Source organism: Bos mutus, chromosome 12 (assembly GCF_027580195.1).
Source record: "Bos mutus isolate GX-2022 chromosome 12, NWIPB_WYAK_1.1, whole genome shotgun sequence".
NCBI lineage: Eukaryota > Metazoa > Chordata > Mammalia > Artiodactyla > Bovidae > Bos > Bos mutus.
Window position 1 is genome coordinate 21,160,781 of NC_091628.1, and position 20,973 is coordinate 21,181,753.

General features: G+C 47.0%; 1 protein-coding gene across 2 annotated transcripts in view; it reads right to left on the reverse strand.

Annotated features, from left to right (window-relative positions):
• Window positions 1-20,973, reverse strand: part of DHRS12 (dehydrogenase/reductase 12) — a 40,367-nt gene that overhangs the window by 17,770 nt on the left and 1,624 nt on the right. For both annotated transcript variants that reach the window (XM_070380353.1, XM_070380352.1), the window contains exons 2-5: window positions 12,178-12,311; window positions 9,744-9,826; window positions 4,864-4,956; window positions 3,556-3,637 (exon numbers count right to left, since the gene is read on the reverse strand). In XM_070380353.1, the coding sequence (XP_070236454.1) occupies window positions 3,556-3,637; window positions 4,864-4,956; window positions 9,744-9,826; window positions 12,178-12,311 (392 nt within the window). The remainder of the gene's footprint in view (window positions 1-3,555; window positions 3,638-4,863; window positions 4,957-9,743; window positions 9,827-12,177; window positions 12,312-20,973) is intronic.

A 20,973-nucleotide genomic window follows, 5' to 3' on the forward strand; every position in this document is an offset into this window, starting at 1 on the left:
TCTTAATGCCGCTGAATGCTAACAGGCAAAATGTATATGCTTGGAGAAGACCCAAAACCCAGGAGCAAGAACAGCAACCCAACAGAATCTGTCTCATGAGATCACTTCACCTCCACGCTTCATCTCCCCACAAAGCTGCCCCAGGCAGTTCCTTTTTGTTCCCCGGGAGAGTGAATGATGAAAAACCTCTCCAGGCCCCACCCACACCCACAAAAGGAGAAGGAGAGTGATTTCCAAACTGTATCTAATTCATGTACTATGATATTGTCACGCAGAGCCACACACAGTCACAGGTTCTGACAGCATCTCAGTGATCCTCCACCAAACCTAAGGGTTTCCAAACCCTTAGAACCTGGTGATAAATTCTGCAGATGCTAGTATTGTCTTGTCCTCAGGGTTATCAGGAATCTACTGACGTCTGCCTGAGGACTGGAGGTATTTCTATCGGCCCAACTGAATCTTAGAAAACAGAAAACAACGTAACCCGTGTTGCATAATCGGGCTGAGAAAACATGTTTCGTATTAGAAAGGCAGCCAGCAATTTCCTAGGACTCAGACATAGGTCTGAGCTGTCCATTGGGCTCGGGACCTGCTCAAGAATAATAATATTTGAACCTCCTTGTATCTCCTCATCTGTGAAGCAGAGAGCCGTCTACCTGCCCTCCCGTCACTGAACTGCCTCTGTGTATATTGGACTCCATCTTCCCCTCTGGAGAGGATGAATAAATATTAAGCATGAAAATTATCAGGCTTCTCAGAGAAGTTGGAAAGATCAATGTTTCTAGCACAAGTAGGAAATGAAAATGAAGAGATATCAAGGTCCTTGGTAACAGACCCGATCCATACAAAAGTACAGCATAACCAGCTGTGTAATGAAAAAGGCAAAAAATAAAGGAAGTTCCCTGGCAGTCCAGTGGTTAAGACTCAGCACTTTCACTACTGTGACCTGAGTTCAATCCCTGGCTGGGGACCTAAGATCCCACAACCCATGCAGCTCAGGGAAAAAAAAAAAAAAGGCAGTCTTGGAGTCCATCAGATCTACCCACATTCTCAATCAATGCAGATTCCCAGGGGGTCCTCTAAGCAGTGCCCCAGCCCTACACCATGCTTCCCCAGCATGGCAGGTCTCCCCACTCCCAGACTCCCTTAGCCCTTATTTCACATTAAAGCAGTTTCAGATCTGAGGAAGGAGATTCTGGGGGAGAGGCTGGCAGAACTGGTCCTGGTTATGAACATAGGCTCTGGAGGCAGACGGACCTGGCTTCAAATTCTGGCTCCTCCACTTGACCTTGGGCAAGTTACACAAGCTCCCTCAGTCCTAGCTTTTCCATCTGTAACTGTACAGGCAGGAATACCTCCACTACAGGGCGGTGCTGCGGGTTCAACGACGTGTACACATCCCCCGCCCCCACCCGGGCCTAGCATGCAGCACACACCCAGTGGAATGGAGCGGGGTGCTGGACGGGTGGGTGGGAAGCAGCAGAGCTGGCTTCGTCTTGGGCAAACCCTTGTACTTTTTGAACAGAGGAGCCCCCACTTTTGTTTGCCACTGGGCCCTACAAATCACAAAGCTGATCCTGGGGGTGCAGCCGACCTAGGAGGCCAGCTGCTAGGACCCCAGGAGTCCCTACCATCCAGGAGAGTCAGAAGGCAAACCCTGGCATGACCCCACATTCGTGTACTTCTGGTACTTTGGGCAAGGATACAGCATTTGGAACAAAGCAGAAGATGGGAACATTTTGTCCTAAACCTGCAGCGTTTCATAGCAAGCTCCCAGAGATTTGTTTAAAAAGAAAGAAATGCAAGCTCAGAGCTTCAGAGTGGGCAGAAGGGTCCTTCTCCACTCCCTATGTTCCCCTCCTCCTGGAGAGAGCACAATGAGCAACCTCCTTCGGCCCCTTCCTTCCCCCATCCCAAGGAGGTGAGCATTCTGATAATAAATGTAGTACATTTGGGAGCAAGAAACTGGGCTTCCTGGGAGGGGTTGGTGGTGTCTGTCTGGGATTATCCAGCCACAACAAAGCCAGCAAGGCTGTCTAATTCTGGGAGTTCAGCATTAAGGAAGCCATCTGGCTCTCACCTGAGCCACACCCTTCAACCAGCCTCATCAGCAACAACAGTGACTTAGGGCTTTCATTCATTATTATTCTACTCCTCACACTGTTCAGTTCTTGGGTGGGAAGAGGTTGCTATCTAATGGTCACCCTCAATGACCCCAGGAGCCACAGGAACCCCCACCATTCATCTTGTGACTTAGGATTAATTAAACCGGTTTATTAAAAGCCTCACTTCCTCAGAGGAAGCGGTATGGTCACCGGGGAGAATCTGAGATTCATTGCCTCTCCAAGGTGAAATCTCTCCAAGGCACTGAAATCGTCTACAGACGGTCCCCAATTTACAACAGTTTGAATTAAGATTTTTCGATGGTGTGAAGGCAATATGCATTCCTTAGAAACTGTATTTTGAATTTGGGGTTTTGAACTTTTCCTGAGCTGGTAATAAGCGGTAAGACGCTCTCTCAGGATGCGCGGCAAGTTCCCAGTCAGCCAGGCAATGACAAGAGTGAACAGCCTGCACATTTACAGCCACTCTGGGCCAGAAACCGCTCTGTTTTTCACTTGCAGCACAATATTTCATAAACATGAGGAATTCAATACTTTATTATAAACTAGGCTTTGGGTTAGATGATTTTGCCCAACTGTAGGCTAACATCAAGTGTTCTCAGCCTGTTTAAGGTTGGCTGGGCTGAGCAAGGATGTTCTGTAGGTTAGGTGGATTAATGCATTTTCAGTTTACAACATGATCAACCTACGCATGATGGGTTGACTGGGACCTAACCCATCCCAAGTTGAGGAAGATCTGTATTCCAGACCCCTTGGTTCAAGGAGAAAAATCCAAAGAGCCTAAAATCCTGGCCCCTTGGTTCTCAAACTTAAGTGTGCATCAGAATCGTCTGGAGGGCTCATTCAAACACAGATTTCTCAGCTCCATCCCAGTTTTGGATTCAGTGGATCTCGGGGTAAGGCCCAAGAATGTGCAAATCCACCGAGTTCCCTGGTGATGGTCCAGGAACCCCACTTTGAGAATCACTGACCTGGCACAAAACGCGTTGGCCGGTTATTACAGAGCAGGGTCTGGAACCCGGGGGTCCTGTGTTCCAGGTAAACGAACGCCTTTCTAGGTCCATGTTCTTGTCTTATGGCTGCTCCTTCCTCAGCCCTGGCCGGAAGTTCACTTTGCTGCAGTTTTCATACTTGCCCTCTCCACCTAAGGTGACCCTGCCCTCCTCACCAAAGTCATGTCTATAATGAGCCTTGAGCTTCCCAGGAAAAAACCACTTTAAGAATAGTATTTCTGGCACTAACACATATTATAAAAAATAAGACAAGAGTGTTTTATGAAGAAAAAATAATGCATTTAAAGATAAAGTGAATACAATCAAGCTACGCACCAAGAACTCCAAAAGTTTATCACTACTTTTCTGATCCTTCTACAGTTTCTGATCCTTCTCCATTTATTTTGCTAAAAATAAATAAGAGAACCGCTTACACTTACCCAGAGTGTTGGTAGCAAAGTTTTTTTCGAGTCCGTCTTCTGTGAGCTCTCTCTTATTGACCATGCAACCTGCATTATTGATCTAGAAATTACAAATTTCAAAATAAAGGAAAATAGGGCCAAGGGACCTGTTTCCACAACCCACAGCCCCACGCCACCACTGGTCACACATGTGTAGGATGACAACTCATGTTCTGCTCTACTGTCTCTTCACATCAAAACCAGGTGTGCAGCCGGCTCAGCCATGGGACTGTGCAGAGACCTCCAGTGACTACGGCTTGGCCAGGCAACCTAATTCACAATAAAGTGCCCTGGAAATCTGTCTAGACCAATGCTATCCAGTACAAGTATGTAATTTCAAGTTTTCTAGAAAGTAGTCACATTAAAAAGGTAAAGAGAAAAACAGCTTCTCAGAGTGATCTGAGGTGCTGTTTCCCAGGCTGCAGTCCTCATTTTGCCCCAAATAAAACGTAACTCACCCAGAAAATAAATAAAAACATAAAAAGAAACAGGCAGAATTGATTTTAATAATGTATAATATTTAACTCACTATATCTAAAATAGTAGCATTTCAAGATGTAATCAACATAAAAATGTAATCAATATAAAAATGTTAGTTTACTTTTGTTTTTTTTTTTACCCTAAGTCTTCGACTTTGGTGGATTTTTACACTGATGGAACATCTCAGTTTGAACCGGCTACATTTCAAATGCTCTGTAGCCATATTGGACAGTGCAAGACTAGACTTGGGTCTGAACGAACGTTGTGGAGCACACGAGAAACAATCTGGGCAGAAAAGCAGCTCAGCTCAAAGCAGAATATGTGGGAGGAGCAGAGGGACAGCAACCCACCTGAGTCTTCCAACTTTCTCCATGGAGCAACTGACTGTGATGCTAAAAGATTTGGTTGTCTGCAACAGGTGTTCTTTTGGACTAAGCTTTTTAATTTCCCCCGAGCCTCTAATTTTAATACATCAATCCCCAAATCTACAGAGTTCAAGAATGGCAGTACACAAATCATTTTATGAAAAAATGGAACCTTTCCATCACCCCCAAAGACCCAGTATAGGGTCCCTTCCTTTACTCACACATCCAAGCAACACGGTTAGAATGAGTCTAATGAGTGAACCTGGTGACATGAACAGGCCTCCCCATCAAAGAGTCTCACTAACGTGTCGCCGTAAAGATACATACACACACACACACACACACACGCATGCACGCACACGCACACACACACTCTTCATCCACACAGAGAAGAAACACACATGCATGAGTTTTATCCCCTACTTATGTTTACAAAGCTCACCAAGACATTGAGGGTATGTTCCTGCTTGAAATTTTCAACAAATTTCCAGACTGACTTGGGAAGAGACAGGTCCACAATATGCAGAAAGATGTTCTAAACCAGAAAACAAAAGAAGCTTTTTTAAAAAATGTACTTTTTTCATTAAAAAGCATTAAAAAAAAAAATCATTTGGAATGATATAAAATGGAAAGTCTCACTGCTCAGAAGTACATCATTGTTCACAGTTTCTTATGAATCACCCAGGAATTCTTCAAGTACATACAACATTTATACATACATGTTTTAGGCATTATATATAAACATATATCTATATACATACACTAAGCATTATATATACATATACATGTGTATGTGTAGTCCTTTTCCATATAAATAGATGCAGACTATACATTGTTCTATATCCTTCTCTTTCACTTAACATGTTTTAGAGATTTTTTTTCTTAAATATAAATCTACCTTATTTCTTTTAATGGCCACAAAACATTGCATAGATGTGTCATAGTTTCCTACCAATCATGTGGGGGTTTTTTTGTCAATATTTTGTTCCTAAGAGAATATCTAGGGCACATCAGAACTATGAGATGACAACTTCCTCTGTGACTCAGTCCTTGCTTACAATGTCAATCCCAGCCTTGTGCTATGGTTACCTCTGGACACAGCCCCACTCCCCCACCCCACCCCCTGTAGACTCACAACTCCCTGATGGAGGAGCCACATCAAGGGCGCCCTATGCCAGTGGTGCACACACAGCCATGCATGTAAACGAGCAATGCACTTTGGCTGTTGGGCCCTTTTTCCCAGCACATAAATGAAACTTGCATTCTCAGCACCCACTGATCATCCCTGAGTTCAACGTCACTGAACGTCGCTGAGGCTCAGTGTCCCTGAACTCTAGCAGGCGTCAGAGACTTATCACCAACCCAGGGCAGAGATTTCTGCTGCTGGGAACTGACCTCCAGACAAGCCATAAAACCCATGATAAAGCAGAATTCAGTGCCCTGCCTCCGTTTCCCCAGCAACTGAGCCACTGAACCCAAGGAAGAATTTCTACTGATCTTAAAACATGTTGCCTCACCCTGAGACAAAGGCTCAGAGAATGAGAAACGTTATCATGACTCAGAAGGCCTGTAAGGAGCTTGAATGCCGTGTTCAGCTTAAGTCTGCCATAACTGAGTCTTCCTCTGCCTTCAAGGGAGAGGAAAAGCACTGTCCGTACAGGATTACACTCTTCTCAAAAGTCTCTGAAGGCCCTGGCCCAGCCAGAGTGAACACGAGGCTGTTGACTCACACCAGAGTCAGCCATGAGCCTCTCGAGGGCAGGCCAAGTCCGGACACCTAATCCTTTCATTCCAAGGCCTTCCCCGACATCTCTGTAGGACCCCCCTCCCACCCTGCAGGGCTGCAAAACACTCACACAAAATCCAGGTTTGAAAACCAACAAAATTCAAGTGAGCTAAAATCAGTTTTACTCTGATCATCCCACAGTCTCCTTGAGTTTCCTAGAAGCACCCAAGGCATCTCAGAATTAAATAGAAGCAGCAGCAGGGAACAGGGAAATCAGCCATGAATTCTGGTGAAATGAAACATCCTGAAAAGGTGCAAGGAATCATCTGGCTCCCTCTGCGAGAAACTAGGAAGACAGAGGTGCCCAGAAGAGCTCAGCTGTCCTCTGTGACCAGGAGAAGGAACCAGCCAGGTGCTGGTGTGTAAAAAACCCAGGGGCCCGGGTTGGACCTCTGGCCTGGAAACTAGATCCCACATGCTGCAATAAAGAATTCGAATGCCGCAACTAAGGATGGTGCGTGCTGAATGCAACCTGAACAAAATAATATCACTTCTAATTTTCAGATGAGGAAACTGAGGTTCAGGAAAGCTAAGCGCACTGTCTAGCCCCCAAGGCTTCAGTGAGGGCAGAGCCCAGCTCCTCCCCTCGTCCCCCTGACAAAGCTTCACAGACAGAGAGGAGCAGCTGATCCTGGGGTTCCCTCCTCTGTTCTGTGCACCTGCTCCTCCAGCAGCATCCCCATACCCACTGCTGCTCTGTCCGCCACCTACAATTGAGGGGCCCACAACTCCAAGTTTTAAGCTTTTAAAAAATTGTTTTTAATTGGAGGATAATTGCTTTATCAACAATTTGCCAATAAAGGGCTGTCTAGTCAAAGCTATGGTTTTTCCAGTAGTCATGTATGGATGTGACAGTTAGACTATAAAGAAAGCTGAGCACCAAAGAATTGATGCTTTTGAACTGTGGTGTGGGGAAGACTCTTGAGAGTCCCTTGGACTGCAAGGAGATTCAACCAGTCCATCCTAAGGGAAATCAGTCCTGAATGTTCATTGGAAGGACTGATGCTGAAGTTGAAACTTCAATACTTTGGCCACCTCATGCGAAGAGCTGACTCACTGGAGAAGACTCTGATACTGGGAAAGATTGAAGGCAGGAGGAGAAGGGGATGACAGAGGATGAGATGGTTGGATGGCATCACTGACTTGATGGACATGAGTTTGAGTAGACTCTGGGAGTTGGTGATGGACAGGGAGGCCTGGCGTGTTGCAGTCCATGGGACTGCAAAGAGACAGACGTGACTGAGTGACTGAACTGAATTGCTTTATAGTGTGTTGGTTTCTGCCATACAATGCCATGAATCAGCCATAAGTATACAACGTCCCCTCCTCGTGAGCCTCCCTCCCACCCCTCTAGGTCATCACAGAGCAGCAGAGACTGGAGGCACTGAGTCAGTGAAACCACACCTCCAGGGATGGGCAGAAGGTATCGCCAGCCCTGGACCACCGAGCTCTCAGGGAGTGCTGGAGACCACTTACACAGATGCAAGAGGAGAGGATTTGCCGGGGGTTTGTGTGTGGGGATGGGGCAGGCTGCAAGCTGCGGGCTCCCTCTCTGCACCCCAGGAAACACGCTGGTTCCTGCTTTCAGTTTTTCCTCCCAAAGATGGTGCCGTTGGGTATAAGGAGGGCTCAACAGCATCAGCAGAACCATACTGGCATCTTTTCCTATATAAATCCACTTGGTAAAGAACGTGGCCGAGCCCACAGCGGGCTGGAATCCAGGCAAGCCCTCCCCTGCCCGTGGCCCGAGATCAGTGTTCCCATTACGTCCTGCAGCAGCGCCACCCGAAGTTACCGGCAGGCAGCCAGCCAGCCCTCCAGCTCAAGAACTGCAGCCCCCAGATCGCGGCCCCACTTGCTGACGCAGAGGAAGGTTTAGAGACCTTCGTGCTCACGGCCACCACGAAGCTTCCCAGGGCATCTGATGGCGAGAGGCTGCCAAGTCAAAGGGAGAAGGACAGCCTCTTGCCTTGAAAACGTTACTTCCAGATAAAGGATAGCCCTCATGGGCAGAGGCAGAATACTCCATTCTAGACTGGGGCAAATTTTTTTCCTCCTGGCCACGACCCACGCCTGCAGGAGTGGGGCGCCATCCGCCCCTCAGCTGTGGGCAGCACATGGAGAGGCAGCAGGTGTGGGGGCTGCCGGAGGAGTGGGTGTACAGGACAGAGGAGGGAACTCCAGCTGGGCCTGGAGGCAAGACACTCTCGGTGGATGTGCAAGGGGCCCGTGGTCACTGCCGGCCAGCCTGCTCCCCTCCCCGGGACCTGGGGTTTCCACCGGGGCCAGCTCCTCGGGGAAGCAACTGCACAGGTACACAGACCCCACATCCAGGCTCTGCTTATGCTAACGCTCTGCCTTCACCGGCCTGCAAGCCTTAGGTTTTCTTTTAATTTTTAACTGGAGGATAATTACTTTACAATGTTGTGTTGGTTTCTGCCATACAACAGCATGACTCAGCCGTAAGTATACAATGTCCTCTCCCTCTCGGGTCTCCCTCCCACCCCTCATCGCACCCCTCTCGGTCATCACAGAGCACCGAGCTGAGCTCCCTGTGTTACACGGCAGCTTCCCGTGCTGTCTATTTTACGCATGGTAACGTATATGTTTGGGTTTCCCTGGTGGCTCAGACAGAAAAGAATCTGCCTGCAATGCAGGAGACCTGGGTTCAATCCCTGGGTTGGGAAGATCCCCTGGAAAAGCAAATGGCTACCACGCCAGTACTTTTGCCTGGAAAATCCCATGGACAGAGGAGCCTGACTGGCTATAGCCCATGGGGTCCCAAAGAGTCGGACGTGACTGAGTGACTAACACGGCCACTTTCAATGTACATGTTTCCACCCTACTCTCTCTCTATCCCACGCTTGCCTTTCTCCACTGCGTCCACAACCCTGTTCTCTGTGTGCGCATCTCTATTCCTGTCCTGCAAATAGGTTCAGTGAAGTCAGAAAGAGAAAAACAAGTATAATATAACAAGTGTAATAACACAAGTATATGGAAGTCTTGTGCTTTGTACACCAGGGGCCCCACACTCTGATTTTGCACTGGGGCCCTGCAGATTATGTAGCCTGTCCTGGTTCCAAGTGTCAGAGCAGGAAGCCCACAGAACGGTGAGCCAGCTTTGAACACTCTCGATAGGAAGCGGGTCTCATCAAGGCCGAAACGTCATTTGCGGTCCTTCTTTATCCGAAGGCCACCGAGTCGGTTTACAGCTTGGCTCACCCTGAGTCCCCTGGACATGTCTCAATGACGCGGCCTCCTTCTTGGGGGAGGGGTCCCGGCAGGGCCCTGTCTGTGTCATGTCGCCCAGGCAGGCCTTCACTGGGGGAGTTGGGGTCACTGCCCCCATCACCTGGGTCGGGCCCAGCCTTTGAGAAGCGCGGCTCCAGCTCTGATGGCTGAGGCCGCCTCCCAAGCAGAAGCGTGAAGAGAGCTCTGCCAGCTCGGGTGCAGGAGCGTGGCCAGGAGTCCCACCCCCACACCGCCGTGCCCCGCAGGCAGGAAGCCCCCCGCAGGAGGGGCAGAGAGCCGCTCACCTGGTTCCCACTCTCCCGGATGATCTCAGCTTTGGCACCTTCCGCTCGGCTGTGATCTCGACAAACCAGGTGAACTGTGCCACCTGGTGGAATTCAAAAAAAGCAGCCGTGAGGGACAGCCACAGTGACAGCCCTGGAGACGAGCTCTTCCGAAGGCAGGATGAACACACACGGGCTCACAGAAAGAGGACCTGATACGGAGACTATTCTGGAAGATCTGGACAGATGGTCCCCACAGTCACAGCAGCCAGTGGAAAGGAGAGAGTGGTCCTGGAATCCATGCTCCTGCCTACCTGGGGTGACGGTGCAACTGGGGCAACGTCCTGATTTTCTTTATGGGTCTGAATACACCAAGGATGAGCTTCCCTGGTGGCTCAGGTGGTAAAGAACCCACCTGCCAATCCAGGAGACCTAGGTTCAGTCTCTAGGTGGGGAAGATCCCCTGGAGAAAGGAATGGCAACCACTCCAGTATTCTTGCCTGGAGGATCCCACGGACAGAGGAGCCTAGCGGGCTACAGTCCAGGGGTCACAAAGATCAGACGTGACTAAGCACACACACACATATATCAAGGATAAGAAGGGTCTGTCTTGGTCACACCCGCATCCCTAGCATCTCATGGGGAATCTGACACACTGGTCTCAACCCAGCTGCCCTTTAGACCCACCTGGAAAGTTTTTAAAGCTCCCGGCCTAAGGATGGTTTAAAAGCTCCCCCAGGTGAGTCTAATGTTCAGCCCAAGTTGAGAAGCCCCTAATATGTAGCCAGAATTTAACAAATATTTACTAAATGGGTGAATCCATAAACGGCACTCAAGACTATTCCAGCAAAAGTCACACCATCATCAATCAAGGCTTATTTAAAGGGGAATGCCTTGGCTGCGGCAGTTAAGACATAAGCATTATGGACCCTGCTTTCCTCACCTAAAACACCCGGCTTTATTAAATAGGGTCTGTTGCACAGGAGGCTCCAGGCAAACCACATAACAGCCCCTCAGCTTGATCCTCCTCCCAGCTCTTCAGAGTACCTCCCAGTTGCTAAGATGCAGTTAATCTTCCCCCTGCTTTGACAGATAATTAAATACAGCTCCAAATGGCACAATACTCCCCTGGAAAATGCCTAACTTTGGAGAGAAAAAAATCTCAAGCATCTTGAAAAGTGATAAATTCCAAGGTTTATTTCCCCAACTTCTGCCAGAACATCCATTTCTCCAGGAGAAGGGGCTCTAGAGAGGCATGGCTGACTCTTCTAGCCACCACAGTACTGTTGAGTGAGCCGGGACAGTTGAGCTGGGGCAGAAAATTTGTCATTTACCTGGAGGAAGACTTCAGCTGATTGAATAATGTATGGGCATCCAGAGAGCCTCTTTCTAGATCCAAGCTTAGGGAGGAGAGAGAGGAGACAGTTTCCAGCTGCTCAGACTCCAGAGACTGGAAACCAGGAGCAGCAGGAAGGAATAAGGAAGTTCACTGCACCCCGCCTCCCGTTATTCTGGGGGCTCTGTTCTCAACTAGGGTCCACAGCCAAACTGCGACGGATTCCCAGTCTCTCTCCCACCCCATCCCCCTACCCCCATTCTCACTGAGGAGACAGGAACTAGGGACCAGGTGTCCAAGTTTTGTGTTTTTTTTTTTTAAGTCTCCACTGGTGATTCGGATGCCTAGGGTTAACTGGAGCCCCTTACTGTTCTTAATCAGAAAACACTGCCATGTGGACGGGACCTCAGCTCTCCTGTGAATGAATGAAGTGTTGAGGAGAGCTTCCTCCGGTCACTCACTCTGTCCACCTCTAGTCTGAAGCTTAATGCAGCAAAGGTCCGTCTAGTCAAAGCTACAGTTTTTCCAGTAGTCATGTACAGATGTGAGAGTTGGACCAGAAAGAAGGCTGAGCACCGAAGAAGTGATGCCTTCGAACTGTGGTGCTGGAGAAGACTCTTGAGAGTTCCTTGGACAGCAAGGAGATCAAACCAGTCAATCCTAAAGAAAATCAGTCCTGAATATTCATTGGAAGGACTGATGCCGAAGTTCCAATACTTTGGCCACCTGATGCAAACAGCAGACTTATTGGAAAAGACCCTGATGCTGGGAAAGATAGAAGGTGGGAGGAGAAGGGGGCAACAGAGGACGAGATGGTGGGATGGCATCACTGACTCCATTGACATGACTTTGAGCAAGCTCCAGAAGACAGTGAAAGACAGGGAAGCCTGGCGTGCTGTAGTCCATGGGGTCACAAAGGGTCAGACATGACTGACCGACTGAACAACAAGAGAAAGCCGGCAGCTGTGCCAGTCAGCACGGGGTCCCTGTCCAGGGTGCCTGCCTGTGCCGGCTGGGGCCTTCCTGACCCGTGTGTGACACAGGGCCCTCTCCCCAGTGTGGACTGGCTGCAGGCTGCCCTTGGGGCCCAGCACACACACGACTTAGCAGGCTGCTCACCTCGCTTGGCGATCTCCATGGCGGTCGCTTTTCCGATGCCGCTGTTCCCCCCAGTGACCATGAAGGCTCTTCCGGGAACTTGGACCTCCAAGTCATCAGGGACAAAGTCCTTGGACGCAGACTCATAGCCACTCCTGGAAGCAGCAGACCCACAGAAGGAATGGACATTAAGGAGCAGGGAACAGAACCTCCTGCAGTGAGAAGGCCCAGTCCTGGGCTGGGCGCAGTGCTCTCCCCACACATCAGACAGCCCCTTCCGCCCTGGGACCCCGCTCTCCTCCCTGGTCTTGTGAACAACACCATCTTCTCAGAGCCTATACCATTAGCTTCCTGAACTTCTGAAAATACCTGGAGATTCCAACAGTTTGGCAGCTAAACTATTTTTCTCTGCCTCTAATACCAGGGGGTGCCCCTGCCCCTTAAAACATTCTTTGACAGGTTTTCTTATTTTTATTTTTTGGCCTTTTCCCCCACGTTGGGGCAAATGGAGAGGAGCTCAGGAGACCAAGAGCATCATGCCCACTGCATCCCAGGACAGGTGTCCCTCCCCAGGTATAGAAGGACCACAGCAAAGTGGGGAGATGTGCAATTTGGGAATGAAGAGGGGCAGGTGCAGTTATGTGAGGGCTGAATCCCTTGGAGGAAGCAAGGCTCCTTCAGGGCCACAGGGTGTGTGCTGAACACCTCGAGGGGGCGCCGTTCAGGTCATAATGATGGCCCATTTGCATCAGGACAAGTTTCTGCCGGATGACAGCAAAGCACAATGAGAAGGAGGTGCTTTTTCCAATTGGCCCAAAGGTATCATATTGGTCAGAAACAACTCTGGGGGACTTCCCTGATGGTCCCGTGGTTGAGCCCATGCTCCCAATGCTGAGGGCACTTGTTTGATTCCTGGTCAGGGAACTAAGATCCTGCATGTTTCGTGATGTGGCCAAAATAAATAAGTAAAATGAAGAGATAGAGAAAGAAAGAACTCTGAATTCTTCAACTGCTTCTCTCTGCTCTTTGAGACTCCTCGTCTACCTTGACTATCCTGAAAGTGAAAGGAAGTCGCTCAGTCGTGTCCAAGTCTTTGCGACCCCGTGGACTGTAGCCTACCAGGCTCCTCTCTCCATGGGATTCTCCAGGCAAGAATACTTGCAGTGGGTTGCCATTTCCTTCTCCAGGGGATCTTCCCAACCGAGGGATTGAAGCCAGGTCTCTTGCATTGCAGGCAGACGCTTTAACCTCTGAGCCACCAGGGAAGCCCTTGACTGTCCTAGTAGTCAATATTTCCTGGTTACAGAATCGGCTGGGGGAATGGAGAGGGGTTGGCAGGAGACCCTGAGGTTAGAGCTCCCCACACACCGGCAGGCTAGGGGTCTCAGCCTGTATCTCTCGCCCAAAGAGCTGATTCCCTGCAACATAGAATGCAACTCGTTTCCCCTGGAGGTTCTGGAAGGTGCCCTGTGCCCTTCCTATGCCCTGTTTATGCACAGACTGCCAGCAGCTGGTCTCCTGCCCCACATCCTAGTATAGCACAACTGCCAACTACATGCCTGGACACCGGTGAAGAGGGCCAAAGAATGTTTATGAGCTCAGGTTTGGTCTGAAGTCATTGCCACAGGGGCGGTCATTGCCCCTGGTCTCACAGTCAAGAGACCAAGAAGAATGTTATTGCTGCTGTTCTCACCATCTGGAACTCTTCCAGACATCCGGGGCAGCTTTTCATCGCCTCGGCTGTGAGCAGCCCACTTAGTGGGGCAAGCAAGACTTCTGACTGTTCCAAGGCTTCCTGAAAGGCTGACTTGAAACTGAACGTAATCTCAGTCATAAAGCCTTTGGATCCAACAACCTGGATTTAAATCTCAGCTCTGCGTCCTAACAGCTGTGCCGTCTCCTGTGTTGTTTTAACCCTTTTGAGCTCCAGTCTTTTCATCTGCACAAAAACTTCTTGGGCAGCCTAGGTGAGATAATTATGTAAAGCATCTATCATATGCTTTGAATAAGTTAAGAACTCAATCCCAGGTGACTCAGTGGTAAAAAACCTGCCTGACAATGTAGGAGACATGAGTTTGATTCTTGGATCAGGAAGATCCCCTGGAGAAGGAAATGGCTACCCACTCTAGTATTCTTGCCTGGAGAATCCCATGGACAGAGGAGCCTGTTAGTACTATTAGTATAATAATACTAATATTATTACTAGTATTAATAATAATATTAATATATTTCATGTTCAAAACAGCTCATTTGCTTGCTCCCCTGCCCCTTCCCTCCCCTGCTCGCCCACTAGTCCTTCAAATCATTAGGGACTCCGAGAGTAACTTAAACTATAACCAAAGATGAAGCTGGAAGATTTGTTTTGCCTCACGGGTGGACATCCCAGAATCACTGTGAAAAGATTTTCCTGCAAAGGAAAAGAGGTTTCTTGGAAAGAACCCAGGATCAAGGAATCAGTGACGAGGGGCCCAGGCAGGAGAAGGCACTGGTGGGGAGGGAGAGAGAGCTTTCAAGAAGAGCAGGCCACAGAGAACACACCCCAGGTATGCCCCACAGGGACCAGGCCCCAGACCCCTCCTCACAGCTAGAGGAGACTCTAGCCTCTGGGTTACCACGTTGATCCTATTAGGGAGTAAGGTTTGCTGAGGGTGGCTCCTGCGGATTAAACGTCTTCCTCAAACTCCAGGCTGTGAGCCAGCTGCCAAGTGGGTGGAGCCAGACTGGCCTACAGGACACGTCATAACTCCCTTTGTCCTCTGTCTTCAACACTGGGATTCCACCCTGATCCACTCTGATCCAATCCGATGTTAATAAGATTTAGCTTTTTTCTTATCCTCCTGCCCTCTCTTTTTATTTTTATAAACTCCTCATATCAGTTCTTATTTTTCAGATGCAGAGAGAGGTAAATGACTTACCCAAGACCATGGGATGGTAGGTGATAAAGCCCACAGGGGTTTCCATGCTCTCTACACTGAGCCTAGGAGTGGAGCTCAGCCTCACCAGTGGTGCTCAGAAGAGTGGTCCCCAGACAAGCAACATCAACATCACCTGGGAATCTTTCTACAGAGCCGGAAATTTCAGGGTGAGGCCCAGCAATCAGTGGTTTCACATGCCCTACAGGAGGCTGATTCAAGTTGAGCAATCGCTGTACTTAGTGTTTCCTGAACCCCTGAATGTAAGAGTCGCCAGGAGGCAAGGTCCTCAGCACGCTTCCCCCATTTACCCAACACGGAATTTGCTAAGGTTCCACCCACACCTGCTAGGTGCTAACAGTCAGTTGTTTTTTAATTGCCCCTGGTAATTCTTAGGTTCAGACAAAGTTAAGGAAACTGTGTCTAGATCCTGCTGCCTAGGGGCCCAATATAAGGAAGCTTTATAAAAATCCTGGTGTGCCAAGAAAAAGCATTGTAAACCCAAACTACAGACTCTCATTGGAATCAAAGTAAGGTATTGTCTTTCCCTCCAATTCACAAAATGCACAACAGCAGGGAAAACCACCTAAGCTTACACCCCTCCTACCCCACAAAAGAGTCTGGGGAGAGACTTTCAGAAGTCTGCTTTCCTATGGGACAGGAAGCTGACTCAAGCTCTTCATGCTGCATTCTGTACAACCTGGAAAGATCCCACAAATAGTGGTCACTACGAGTACACCCCTTTGAAAAAGAGGAGGCCATTGTATTCACCTAAATTCAGTGGGTTAGGGTTGACAGCTACACTGTTGCAAAGAAAAGCCAATTCTGAGTCCTTGATAGATCTGTTTCTTTGACTTTAACCTTCCTTTCTCATTGCTTTTGTTATAATCATACATTATGACCTGCCCTTATAGTTGTAGTTTAAATTATACAGGGAGCCCTGCCCCTCTGCCTGAAGAGATTAACACATACCTCCTTCCAGGAGATATTTGCAAGATAATGGTTTTTACTTCCTCAACTCCTCCCCTTCTCTGTCCTATAAAAGAACCTCACACCCAGACCCCAGACAAGATGGTTATTTTGAGATATTAGTCTGCCATCTTCTCTGTCAGCTAGGCTTTCCAACTGTGTTCCTGGTTAATGGGCCTGTCATTTGGCAAGCAGACTGAAAGTGGACTCAAATTTGGCTTAGCCAGCCTAGAAGCCTTGCTGCTTGTGGCTACCTGGCCCCGGGTATGTATCAGGGAATACTGGGGCAAGGCCTTAGCAGCTGCTGGAACTATTTGTTCTGAGGATCTTCCCTTCAAGATTTCCTGATGTGGCACCAGCTTCCCCAGTGCCCGGCAGTTGAGGCAAGAAACTGACATTGATGGGACTAAATTTTGTAGGGTAAGTCTCTCCAGTGTGCACGCTGGAAACATACCCCCACCTCAATTTGGGGTTTTCCTTTAGGGGACAAGCCAGTTTGGTTGGGGTACCCTGTTGGGGGGGGGAATTGTTGTTGGACTGTACCTGAGCTGGAACTGGTTCACTGGGGAACTAGTTCTCATGCGGGTAAGCCTATCCTAGTTGGAATTAGTTCATTTGTTTTGTAGGATACGTTTATTTACCTGATTTGGGAACCTGCCCAGTTGGAACCAGTTTATTGGGGAACTAGTTCTTGTGGGGTATCTACCCTAGTTGGAATTCTTTGATTTGTAGGGTAAGCTTGGGAGTTGGGGGCCAATTTGTTGGTGTATCAATGCTGCGATTTTTTTGTGGAATTTTTTATATTGGAATTGCTATTCATCTTTTGTGTTGTGGTGTGGTTATACATTTAAAAATGGGAAGTATTCCATCTATAAATGGGAATTACTCCATCTATCTTGAAGGAGAGCCCTTTCGGGCATATATTGGATAATCGGGCAAAATAATGTAATTGTAAGCCTATGACTATGCTACTATAATAGGGTGTGGACCCCATATATGTTAGGATCAGAAGAGCAACGGACCCTGAATGGCTCACTCAACTATTAGGTTATCTCACAGTTAGAAGTGTTTTGCAAAAGAGCAGGGAAAAGAGATGAGATTCCACACATAGGAGCATTCATGCTACTGCATCAGGAGAAAAAGGAGTCGGAGGACTACCACCTTATCGTGCAGAGGTCTCAGAGAAAACCCAACGGGGTACACAATGGGGTAGACGAAAGAGCTTAAACAAAATTTGAGAGATAAAACAAAAACCAGCTGAGGATCCATCACAGTTTCTAGAAAGGACTTATCAAGTTTATAGGTGCTACACAGATATAGACCCTGAGGCCCCTGAGAATGTAAGGATGATAAATATGGCCTTCACCAGGCAAAGTGCTCCAGAGATTAAAAAATTATAGAAATTAGATAGTGTATTTGAAATCCTTCTCAGTTAGTAGATGTTGTTCTTAAAAGTATTCAACAGCAGGGAACAACGACAGAAGCAAGGAGATGTGAAACGGAATGAATACAGGTTTTCTGGTAGCAGCACTAAAAATGAGTAACCTAAGGAGGGTGCACAGTGGCTCAGTGGTAAAGAACCTGCCACCAATGTAGGAGATGCGGGTTCAGTCCCTAGGTCAGAAAGACCCGCTAGAGAAGGAAATGGCAACCCACTCCAGTATTCTTGCCTGGAAAATTCCATGGACAGAGGAGCCTGGCAGGCTACCGTTCACGGGGTCGCAAAGAGTTGGACACGACTGAGCGACTGAGCACACATGAAACCTAAAGGTAGGCCACCACTGGGGAAGGAAGAGCATGCTGACTGCAAGGGCAAGGACACTGGAGAAGAGATTGCCCTAAACTAAGACAGGAGCCCCAGGTCACTCTGACAGTGGGGAACAAACTGATTGACTCTAATTGATACCACTCTCCTTTGTAAATTAAGGGCTCGAGTAACATTTCCTCAGAATAGCTTGACATCAGGGTACCACCAGGGCCTTTTTGATCTCGTGCATTTGGGGACTATGGCTCCAACTTGGGGAGCTTCAGCTCCATTTGGCGGGGCTTTGGCTCAAATTTGGGGTGTTCTCCCTGTGAAGGGAAATAAGGTGCTTTGGACAAGGGTCACAAGCCTAGTGGGACTAGGAAGTCACATTTGGGGCAGTTTTGCCATTTGACTCTGAAGGTGACTTTCTGGCTGGCAAGGTTTTGGTTTGATTTGGTTACTTTGAGCACAAAGATTTCTAGTACTAATGGCTTGAGCTAAAATGGGAAGCACTTCCTCTAAGGTTCCACTCCCACCTGGGAGCCCCTTGGGAAGTTTTAAATGACTGGCTGAAATCTAGGCAAGATCCTCAAAAGTGTTTGTAAATAGGTTACCGAAATGGGAAGCCATTGGTCTGACTAAACTAGGCATAGCTGATATTTACAGCCTAGCAGGATTTTTGGAAGAGAACTTCTCCTCTAAGCTAACTTTCCAACATAGGTAAATGGGTATGTCAGTCCTTCAATATCATTCAGGCAGCCACCTAATTCTTTGAAGAAAAAAGAAAAAAATAACTGTCCTGGTTTTAGGACCAGAAGTATGGTTCCAAAAAAGAATCCAAAACCCACTAATCGTTTTACCACTCCCAAGGCCTTCCCTGTTTATCTTAAGAGGGAGTTTGTAAGTATTAATACAACTTAGCAACTAAAAAAGAACAACAAAGGATTATAAAGGGGAAATGAAGTTATCCTGAGGAAAAATTGTATCTTTGCAAATGTTCTACCTGGTCTTCTCAGGAGCCCGTATCTCCACCATATTTTTAAAATGCAAATTTTGAAAAAGAGAGTAATTTGGACTTGCTTTCCATAAACATTAGTAAAAGGAATTTAGCCATCTAGACAAGTGAACTTAATTTATTCCCTCTGCCAGAAACCCAATTTTAATCTGACCTCTTTTGTAGACTGATGGGTTTTACATTGCTGTACCCAACTCAGGGCTGAAATCTTGAAATGAGAATAGAATTTGGCTTTTCTCTGTTAGAGAGACAAGTTCTGTTAAGATGTCAAACTACCTTTGATAACAGATTTTAAGTTCTTTACCTTTTAAGTGATCTACTCTGTATTTGCCTTTGAAATCTTTTATTGTTACTTTGGCTAAGTGAATAACTTGTTTCACGGTGACTTACAATCCTGTTGTGTTTTAAAACCCTTTTGATGTTGTTTTGACAAAACTTACCAAATCAAATTATAATAAAGTTTCTTTGACCTCTAGCAAAACCTCTAGCAAAAGGGCTTTTGAAACACCCCGAAGAAACATTAAACTCATTAGGTTCACTTGGTATCTTAAATTACAATGGGAAGTGTTATCAAATGAGTAATAAATCTTCTTTGGTTATATTTTATGGTAAATGATATTCTAGAGATTATATGAAATTTTGATGTGTCCTGCTAAAGTATTATCATCATAATTCTGGTTATTATCTGAAAGTGTGGCATGTCACAGCAGTAACTTAGGTGCTTTAAATGTGGCTTAAGTCTTTTTTTATTATAGATAGTTATGATTTCACTTTGATGCCATTGCAAAAACTCCTCCCCTTCAAGAAGATTTATAAAAAGGACTTTTGGATAAATGCAATTAATTCTAATGGCTTCACACAGCTGTTAACAAAAAGGATTAGTTACAGGGGAACTGAGTGAACTGGTAGATATGGTTACAGTTTTTGTGGTTTCTATATAAAGAAAATTACTGGTTTAAATCTGTTTCCCAGGGGTAACGAAAATCTTCCCCTTAAACTAATTAATCATTGTTCTAACTTGGTCTTTGTTTTCAAATTGTTTGTGCTTTGTGCCTCCTTGATGCACCGTCATTGTCAATTTCACTAACTGCATTACTTACATCTTGTCTAATTTATAAGATTGTTGTCTCTTACAATACCCAGGGTGTAATCAGGCCTTGAACAAAACTTATATGGCTAAAAACATAACGTAAAAATCATTGTAATAGTGTAATTCTAAGTATGGGAAGAAGCAATGGGAGGGAAAATGTCTCCTGGATCATAATCAGGCACAAGATCCAGAGAATCTTTCCTTATTGATGGGGGTCGAATCCGAAATTTAGCAGCTAGAGTGGCATATCAAAGAATTTTTTCCTGATCTGGGATGAGCCTTCCAGCACTGTGGGACAAGATTTGATCGTGAACTGTCTCCCAAATACTGGTCAAATTCCTGACCAAGAGGGGAGGAGCTGAGAAATGGAATATTTCCTGCCATATCAGTCATCTGCAATTGGAGCCTTCCAACATAAGCCAGTGAGCCCTGAGGAAACTCAGCCTATGAGAACACAGGATTAACTGCCCCAGATACCTGAGGGTACATATCAAGGAAATAATTTTAAAGAGCCCTGACTCTTGCATCTTCCCATACATAGAAAAGCCCTAAATTCCTAAACTTAAGATGCTGCCTCTGGGTTTGAACTTCAGTATGCTACAGATGTAAAGTGGACATTATCCAAAGAGGAACGAAGAAAGACAAATCTCAACATCTGGAACACTGGCAACGGGCATGGATGGCTGCGAACACTCCCCAAAAGATCCATCTGATGAAGCAGATAGAACACTTATCACCCTCTTTTTTCCAAGATTGTTGAAGGGACAATGATAGTGGTAAATATTGCAGGGAAGAGCCAATTCTGACTCCATGATGGATCTGTTTCTTTGACTTTAACCTTTGTTTTACATTGCTTTAGTTATTATAATCCTACAATGATCTGCTTCAGGGAACCCTTCCCCTCTGCCTGAAGGAACACCTCCCTTCCCTGAGGTTGGCCATTCCAGGAGATATTTACAAGATAATGGTCAGTATTTCCTCAACTCCAACCCCTCTCTATCCTGTACAAGAACCTCACATACAGACAGGCAACCAAGGTGGTTATTTTGAGACTTTAGTCTGCCATCTTCTCGATCTGTTGGCT